Source organism: Polypterus senegalus, chromosome 2 (assembly GCF_016835505.1).
Source record: "Polypterus senegalus isolate Bchr_013 chromosome 2, ASM1683550v1, whole genome shotgun sequence".
In the NCBI taxonomy this organism is placed as follows: Eukaryota; Metazoa; Chordata; class Cladistia; order Polypteriformes; family Polypteridae; genus Polypterus; species Polypterus senegalus.
This window is the reverse complement of record NC_053155.1, coordinates 132,945,795-132,955,659: the sequence shown is the minus strand read 5'-3', so window position 1 is coordinate 132,955,659 and position 9,865 is coordinate 132,945,795. Positions and strand designations below refer to the sequence as shown.

The window sequence follows — 9,865 nt, the reverse complement described above, 5'->3', positions numbered from 1 at the left end:
GCACATGGATCACCTATATTGCCTCAAGTCCTAGGATTTGTTTCACTTGTTCCATAGTAAGTCAAGCCTCTCAGCCAGCTCTCATCGTGTGCTTTATAAAACATAGTGGCCAGATACTGCATGCTGACATTCACAGAAACATTAGAAAACAGCCATTATTCACTTAAAGCATACTATAATTCATTTGCTTTGCATGCATGCTCAAATCAGGATTCTAAAAGTGTCATCGGTTTCCACAGAAAGAGGACAATACAGTTACACTTGTCTTCCATGGCTCCAGAGACCTGCTACTGTCAATGTGGAGTTAGAACATTGTTATTTCTGCACACTTTTTGGTCAGTTTATAAATAAAACAACATTTTCTTTTAAAGGTTCAAGATTTTTTAGGCTCATAGCAATAGGAAACTGATGTCTATCATAGGATCATTAGATACAAGCTGGGAAACAACTCTGACCAGGATGATAGTCCAGCTTAGGACACACACATGTGCACACACTCACAGCAGCCAGTTTGGAGTCTTCTGTTAAACCAGCAAACCCATCTTTGGATTGTGAGATGGAAACTGGAGCACCTCGAGAAAACGTACACAGACATAGGGAAAATGTGCCATTTTCACATGCATACTACAGGTGGCAGAGCAAACTACTACACTATCATGCTGCCAATATTCAAAGTTAAAGTTATCAAGTACACTTTGCAGTTAAGTATGAAACTAAATCAATTTAACATAGTTGATCAAAATAAAGAGATTATATAAACAAAGTAAAAATACCCTTGCAAGGTGAAAATCTTTTATTATTCAAAGGTTAATAACTTTTGTAAATATTATGAGCACCTGTCTACTCCAGAGATTTGACACATTTAAGTACATTGCTAAGAACATTGTTGTTAATGCTATTTAGTGGCTACTTTCTATATATGAAGCAAAAATTCTCTTCAAAGATATTATGCTGACCTTAAGAAAAATAACTTTTACAAGTGTTGATAAAATAGATGGATAGATAACACATCAATTTATTCATCATTTAATTATTTATTGTTTTATTTTTTATTGTACCAGTTACAATATATATTGTAGTAAAAATGTGCAAAATACTTTCATTCATACAATGCTGTTGAATGTCATTGATATGCAGTCCCATATAAAACTATGCACACCCCTGACCACATGACATATTTTGTTCACATTTGACATAAAATTTTTAAATACAGCTTTGACAACAAACATGCCAGAACAATGGAATTTTTATGAAAAATGTCAATGAATAATTATGATTTATTAAACTGAAAAAATGAAAACAAAAAAGAAGTAAATGTATTTGCAAATGTTTGGTTTCCCTACTAAATCAATACTTATTATCACTCCTGTTACCAAAAATCCCAACTTGCAAACAATTTTTGTAGCTGGCTATGAGTCTTTGAATTCTTGTTTTGGATATTTTTTTTTGGTTTGTTTTTTGAAATTTGTTTTGGTTAGAACAAAAACCTGAAGCCATGTGGTCTCTCAGGACTGAGTTTGTGAACTCCTAGTTTAAAGAACTGATGAAAAACTAAAACTATTGTAAAATTTGCAAGTCATTACAGCTTCAGATATCTAGAGGGTAGCAGAGGCTGGGGTAGAAAGTCTGTATAGCCCCAAAGCAGTCTGTAAAGCAGTCTGTCTGTCTGAGAAGTGCAAGAGAGAGCATCAAGGGAACACATCTGGTGCAAGGTAGTAACATCACAAAATGTTTCTTTTGGCTGGGGAAAAACAAGCACACCCTCTATAATAATTAGTTGATAATTAATTAATTGAGCTTGATGTGGGGAAATGAATGATTTTAGATCTTCAGAGAAATGAACTGAGGAGGTGAGAGATTGAGAGAAGATATTTATGCTTATAAAAAGAGAGAGAGGTTAGGAGCACGCGCTGATACAGTGCAGCCATGCAACGAGTGACATCTCAGCACCACACTAGTTCAGATGGAATCAATTTGAGGTTTTTTATGGTGGCTGGAGTGCCAATTCTGCCACCAACCGCCAGGTTTTTCCCTAAAGGTTGGAGGGCCTACATGCAGGGCTGGATGCAGATTAACGTCATACTCAGGACGGAGCAATTGCAGGTGAAGGGCCTTGCTCAAGGGCCCAACGAAGTAGAGTCACATTTGGCATTTACGTATTTCAAACCGGCAACCTTCTGATTGCCAGTGCAGATCCCTAGCCTCAGAGTCACCACTCTGCACTTATGCTTATAAAACTAACTATAAAATCTCTTATCAAGACCTATAATTGTGTTCTGAGATTTTTCAAGTTGTTGTACTCATGAATTGTGGTGGCGGAGAGTGGCAGCATGATGAATTAGCACATACAAGTAAGCAATTCACTTTATTTTATAAAGGCATTGCATTCAATAATGACATCTTATTCAGAATTTTTATATAATGTTAATTTTTTTAAAGTCCCAGAGTGTTTTTTCAGTCACCCTGTACATTGACCTTATTTTGTAGTCACAAATTCTTGTTAGTTTCAACATTTCCTTTGATAAATTATATACTGAAACAAGAAACAGTTTGTATTAGGGTAAAGCACTCTTATTACCTAAATATTTTGTCATTGAAGAACAATAAAGCACTTGAGTTTATTTTATCGATTTACTCAAATTGCATATTAAGGGCATTAGCATTTAGTAAAGACCAACATTCTGCATTGTATTTTCAAGGACAATTCCTAGAGTTCACTTAACTGTGCAGTGGTGAGCAAGGTACTTTAATTGCCCTCTAGTATAGCAACATAAATTAATATTTATCCAAACTTTTGTTTCACTATACATTTTAACCCTGTAATTCTTTATTGGAATAAGCAGATTTGGAAGTTGAATGAATTAGTGAATTTACAAATAAATAAATTACTCTATACAAATCAAGACAATGTATTTTTAAGAAAATATCTGTTCTGATTTAATAGAAAAAAAAAAACCTAGATGTATCTTTTACAGGTAATGTGTGTGGAGCACGGTTAATTGCCATTTATGCTTCTTTACAGGTAAACCCCTTAGCCTCTCTTGTAATGTCTTTGGCACAGACCAATTATTGCATGGTAGAGAAGTTTGATCCTCAGAGCCCGCTATGCGCTCATTTCATCTTTTCAGGAACAATTGTGAAGGTACAGAATGCAGTCTTGTTTATAGTAATATTAACTTCAATATATTATATATATATATATATATATATATATATATATATATATATATATATATATATATATATATATATACATTGTGTGCAAAATTATTAGGCAAGTGATTATTTTGACCATATTATTATTTTTATGCATATATTCCAACTCCAAGCTTTATTAACTTGAATGCTTATTGGATTTAAGCATATCAGGTGATGTGTATTTGTGTAGTTAGGGAGGGTGTGGCCTAAGGAGATCAACACCCTATATCAAGGTGTGCATGATTATTAGGCAGCTTGTTTTCCTCAGGCAAAATGGGCCAAAACGAGATTTAACTGACTCTGAACAGTCAAAAATTGTAAAAATCCTTTCAGAGGGATGCAGTGCTCTTGAAATTGCTAAGATATTGTGGCGTGATCACAGAACCATCAAACGTTTTGTTACAAATAATCAACAGAGTCACAAGAAATGTGTCCAGAAAAAAAGACACAAATTAACTGCCAAAGATTTAAGAAGGATCAAATGTGAAGCTACCAGGAACCCATTATCCTCCAGTGCTGTCATATTCCAGAACTGCAACTTAGAGTGCCAGAAGTACAAGGTGTCCAGTGCTCAGAGACATGGCCAAGGTAAGGAGGGCTGAAACCAGACCATCCCTGAACGAGACATACTGTATAAGTTGAAACATCAAGACTGGGCCATGAAATATCTGAAGACAAATTTTTCAAAGGTTTTATGGACTGATGAGATGAGAGTGACTCTTGACAGACCAGATGGATGGGCCCATGGCTAATTCAGTAATGGGCACAGAGCTCCACTTCGACTCAGATGCCAGCAAGGTGGAGGTGAGGTATTGGTATGGGCTGGTATTATAAAAGATGAGCTAGTTGGTCCTTTTTGGGTTGAAGATGGACTCAAAATCAACTCCCAAACCTACTGCCATTTTTTTAGAAAACACTTTCTTCAAGCAGTGGTACAGGGAAAAAGTCTGGATCTTTCAAGAAGACAGTGATTTTTATACAGGACAATGCTCTATCACAGGCATCAAAGTACTCCACTGTGTGGCTAGCCAGTAAAGGCCTTAAAGTTCAAAGAATAATGACATGGCTCCCTTCCTCACCTGACCTAAACTCTTGAGAACTTGTGGGCCCTCCTTAAATGGGAGATTTAAGGTGAAAGGAAAACAGTACACCTCTGTGAACAGTGTTTGGGAGGCTGTGATTGCTGCTGCACAAAACGTTGATCAAGAAACTGACAGACTCTATGAATGGAAGGCTTATGATTGTTATTGAAAAGAAGGGTCACTGTATTGTTTTTTTGGAAATGTTCAGAAATGTTTCTTTGAACATTTTCAGTTGCTTATTATTCTCACTTTAACACATGAAAATAAACAATTGAGATGGAAAAAGTTTCGTTTCTCCTTTAGTTGCTTAATAATTCTGCACACTAATACTTGCCTAATAAATAAAATTGTGCACACATATGTATTCCCCTGAGAATGTTCACACTCGCATTTCCTTTGTAAAGCATTCATGTTTCAGGTTTATTAACATTTTGCATTGACTGATAGCACTTTATTTGTTCCATATTAAAATGAATCCTCAGAAATACAACTTGCCTAATAATTGTGCACACAGTATATATGTGTGTATATATATATATATATATATGTGTATATATATATATATGTGTATATATATATATATATATATATATATATATATATATATATATATATATATATATATATATATATATATATATATATATATATACTGCTCAAAAGATTTAAAGGAACACTTTTTAATCAGAGTATAGCATAAAGTCAATGAAACTTATGGGATATTAATCTGGTCAGTTAAGTAGCAGAGGGGGTTGTTATTCAGTTTCAGCTGCTGTGGTGTTAATGTAATTAACAACAGATGCACTAGTGGGGCAACAATGAGATGACCCCCAAAACAGGAATGGTTTAACAGGTGGAGGCCACTGACATTTTTCCCTCCTCATCTTTTCTGACTGTTTCTTCACTAGTTTTGCATTTGGCTACAGTCAGTGTCACTACTGGTAGCATGAGGCGATACCTGGACCCTACAGAGGTTGCACAGGTAGTCCAGGATGGCACATCAATACGTATCATTGCCAGAAGGTTTGCTGTGTCTCCCTGCACAGTCTCAAGGGCATGGAGGAGATTCTAGGAGACAATCAGTTACTCTAGGAGAGCTGGAGAGGGCCATAGAAGGTCCATAACCCATCAGCAGAACCAGTATCTGCTCCTTTGGGCAAGGAGGAACAGGATGAGCACTGCCAGAGCCCTACAAAATGACCTCCAGCAGGCCACTGGTGTGAATGTCTCTGACCAAACAACCAGAAAGACTTCATGAGGGTGACCCAAGGGCCCCATGTCCTCTAATGGGCCCTGAGCTCACTGCCCAGCAGCATGCAGCTCGATTGGCATTCGCCATAGAATACCAGAATTGGCAGATGCACCACTGGTGCCCTGTGCTTTTTACAGATGAGAGCAGGTTCACCCGAGCACGTGACAGAAGTGAAAGGGTCTGGAGAAGCCATGGAGAACATTATGCTGCCTGTAACATCATTCAGCATGAGCAGTTTGGTGGTGGGTTAATGATTGTCTGGGAGGCATATCCATGGAGGTCACACAGACCGCTACAGGCTTGACAAAGGCACCTTGGCTGCCATTAGGTATCAGGATGAAATCCTTGGACCCATTGTCAGACCCTATGCTGGTACAGTGGCTCCTGGTGCACGACAATTCCTGGCCTCATGTGGTGAGAGTATGCAGGCAGTTCCTGGAGGATGAAGGAATTGATACCATTGACTGGCCACCACACTTTCCTGACCTAAATCCAATAGAACACCTCTGGGACATTATGTTTTGGTCCATCCAATGCCACCAGGTTGCACCTCAGACTGTCCAGGAGCTCAGTGATGCCCTGGTACAGATCTGGGAGGAGATCCCCCACAACACCATCTGTCATCTCATTAGAAGCATGCACCGATGTTGTCAGGCATGTATACAAGAACACAGGGGCCATACAAAGTGCTGCGTACAATTTTGAGTTGCTGCAATTAAAGTTTGGCAAAATGGACTAGCCTGCCACATAATTTTTCACTCTGATTTTTGGGGCGTCTTTGAATTCAGGGCTCTGTAGGTTGATCATTTTCATTTTCATCAAACGATGTGGCATCCTTTCGTTCTTAACACATTACCCAGTCTATATCAGTATACATATCCAGGAGGATTTCTTTTTCCCATTGAGATCTGATGTGTTTTCAAAGTGTTCCTTTAATTTTTTTGAGCAGTTTATGTATAGTGCATTCGGAAAGTATTCACAGTGCATCACTTTTTCCACATTTTGTTATGTTACAGCCTTATTCTAAAATTGATTAAATTCATTTTTTTCCTCAGAATTCTACACACAACACCCCATAATGACAACGTGAAAAAAGTTTACTTGAGATTTTTGCAAATTTATTAAAAATAAAAAAACTGAGAAATCACATGTACATAAGTATTTACAGCCTTTGCCATGAAGCTCAAAATTGAGCTCAGGTGCATCCTGTTTCCCCTGATCATCCTTGAGATGTTTCTGCAGCTTAATTGGAGTCCACCTGTGGAAAATTCAGTTGATTGGACATGATTTGGAAAGGCACACACCTGTCTATATAAGGTCCCACAGTTGACAGTTCATGTCAGTTCACAAACCAAGCATGAAGTCAAAGGAATTGTCTGGGAAAGGTCACAGAAAAATTTTCTGCTGCTTTGAAGGTCCCAATGAGCACAGTGGCCTCCATCATCTATAAGTGGAAGAAGTTCAAAACCACTAGGACTCTTCCTAGAGCTGGCCGGCCATCTAAACTGAGCAATCGGGGGAGAAGGGCCTTAGTCAGGGAGGTGACCAAGTACCTGATGGTCACTCTGTCAGAGCTCCAGAGGTCCTCTGTGGAGAGAGAAGAACATTCCAGAAGGACAACCATCTCTGCAACAATCCACCAATCAGGCCTCTATGGTAGAGTGGCCAGACGGAAGTCACTCCTTAGTAAAAGGCACATGGCAGCCCGCCTGGAGTTTGCCAGAAACAAAATTCTCTGGTCTGATGAGACAAAGATTGAACTCTTTGGTGTGAATGCCAGGTGTCACGTTTGGAGGAAACCAGGCACCGCTCATCACCAGGCCAATACCATCCCTACAGTGAAGCATGGTGGTGGCAGCATCATGCTGTAAGGATGTTTTTCAGCGGCAGGAACTGGGAGACTAGTCAGGATAAAGGGAAAGATGACTGCAGCAATGTACAGAGACATCCTGGATGAAAACCTCCTCCAGAGCGCTCTTGACCTCAGACTGGGGCGAGATATCAAAGGAGTGGCTACAGGACACTCTGTGAATGTCCTTGAGTGGCTCAGCCAGAGCCCAGACTTAAATCCAATTGAACATCTCTGGAGAGATCTTAAAATGGCTGTGCACCAACGCTTCCCATCCAACCTGATGGAGCTTGAGAGGTGCTGGAAAGAGGAATGGGTGAAACTGGCCAAGGATAGGTGTGCTAAGCTTGTGGCATCATATTCAAAAAGACTTGAGGCTGTAATTGCTGCCAAAGGTGCATCAACAAAGTACTGAGCAAAGGCTGTGAATACTTATGTTCCTGTACATGTGATTTCTCAGTTTTTTTATTTTTAATAAATTTGCAAAAACCTCAAACTTTTTTCATGTTGTCATTATAGGGTGTTGTGTGTAGAATTCTGAGGAAAAAAATGAATTCCATTCCATTCTGGAATAAGGCTGTAACATAACAAAATGTGGAAAAAGTGATGCGCTGTGAATACTTTCCGGATGCACTGTATACATACACACTTCTTATATACACTCTGATTATAATTTAATAAATATAAACTAGACCTTTTTGAACTTATTTGATGTTACAGGTGAACGACACTGAAGCTGACTTTGCCAAGGAGGCACTATTCAGCCGTCACCCGGAGATGATCCAGTGGCCCCGTGATCATAACTGGTTCTTTGCTAAGCTTAACATCACCAATGTTTATGTGCTGGATTACTTTGGAGGAGTAAAAACTGTGACACCTATAGAATACTACAAAGCCAAGCCTTAAAAAATGTGGCAAAAAATGGAATGCCAATCATATTTCTAAACTTTAATCTATGCTATTTGGTAGTTTAACATAATCCACATAAATGTACTTTTCCAAAATATTTGTACTTTCTTAAACATGTATGTAAAGTAATCACATGTACAGTAGCTTCAAACTGTTCAACTGTCAGTTGTCAGGCTTGAGTATGAAACAAAGAAATCGTTCAGTTTGGTTTATTTCTTTGAAGTTATCGTATCTGCACTAAACCTAGTTTCTAACAGAGTGAATACCACATTAGTTTTTACACTTGACAATTCACAGAATAATTTGAAGAATGGAGATAGAAGACGGCCTTTCTTACAAAGCAAACATTATGTGATAAACTATAAATATGGATGTTAAGAGTGTTTTGCAGTAATAAGTTCCAACTAACATGGTGACGTAATTATTTAACTATAGGTCACTAAAGTATGAAATGTCAGGGAGGGAAAAGAGAAGTAAAATGTGATGAAACTGAAATATCTACTCACCCTTGTCCCCTCTGAGGTCCTTTCTTTTTAACCAGAGGCAATTATGTGCTATATGTCCAGTATTTTTCTAAAGAGGAACTGTAGCATGTCAAGTGATTTATAAATAGCAGAAGTAGACATATAAAATGAAGAAGCAGCTTTAAAAAAATCTGACAAGTGCATTTTGAGCAGTTGCCTCTCCATGTATGATAAATCTGGACAAAATCTGGATAATCATACATATATTTTTAACTTCAGAGGCGATCGTCCATTTTTTGAACCTGTTGTACAGTAGCTGTAGTCATATACAGCATATACAAATTTGTAATGATGAGGATTTTTAGAATGCTCTTTTAGAAACACATTTCTGCTGTAAAATCTTATGCTAGTATTAGACAATTTAAATTTTGTTTTAGAAAATTAGTCAGTATTAATGTACTAAAATGGAAAGTGTAAGCTTTATTATAACAACAATGCACTTTATGTATAAAGTAATTCATTTTATACACTAACCTTGGTGCTTTAAATTTCTAGCATTTTATTCTGATGAAATGAAATATTTTTCTAGGCTGTTACTCTTTTTACAGAAATGTTCTATTTTTATGTAAAGTATGCATAGTTGTAAGAGCTTAACTTGGAAGACAGAGGAAGAATTTGTAGTTTCAAAATTCTGTCAACTAGAGAATATTTCTGATGCTTTTATGAAAATGTAATTTAATATAAAGCTTATTGTTCAACTTTTCTACACTATTGTTAGCTTATTCTTGTCTAGAACTATTGAGTTCATTTATTCATTATTGTTCTGAGTACATTCATTTTGATACATGCTAAGGTTTACTTCACTAAGTTCAGGTTCAACAAGTACAGCAAATTCATGTTTGCTGTCTCAGTAACAGTTATTCATTCTTTCATCTTCCAAATCCAATTTTTAACGTGATCATAATGGATCATAATGGGTAGAAATTATCTTAGGAGTATCAGCCAAAAAGCTGAAGCCAGAGCTGGACAGAACATCAAACTGTCAAAGGTCACACTTGTATTCCTTGTAAAGGGTCAATTTAGAGTCAAAAACTCAAGCAAGAGTCTGGTT

The 9,865-nt window shown here is 37.4% G+C and overlaps 1 protein-coding gene across 1 annotated transcript in view; it reads left to right on the top strand.

Moving 5' to 3' along the window:
* The window catches only part of setdb2 (SET domain bifurcated histone lysine methyltransferase 2), a 54,382-nt gene extending 46,095 nt beyond the window's left edge, over positions 1 to 8,287 (top strand). The window contains exon 13 of the mRNA XM_039746270.1: positions 8,102 to 8,287. Coding sequence (XP_039602204.1) covers positions 8,102 to 8,287 — 186 coding nt within the window. The remainder of the gene's footprint in view (positions 1 to 8,101) is intronic.
* Positions 8,288 to 9,865: the final 1,578 nt, after the last annotated feature.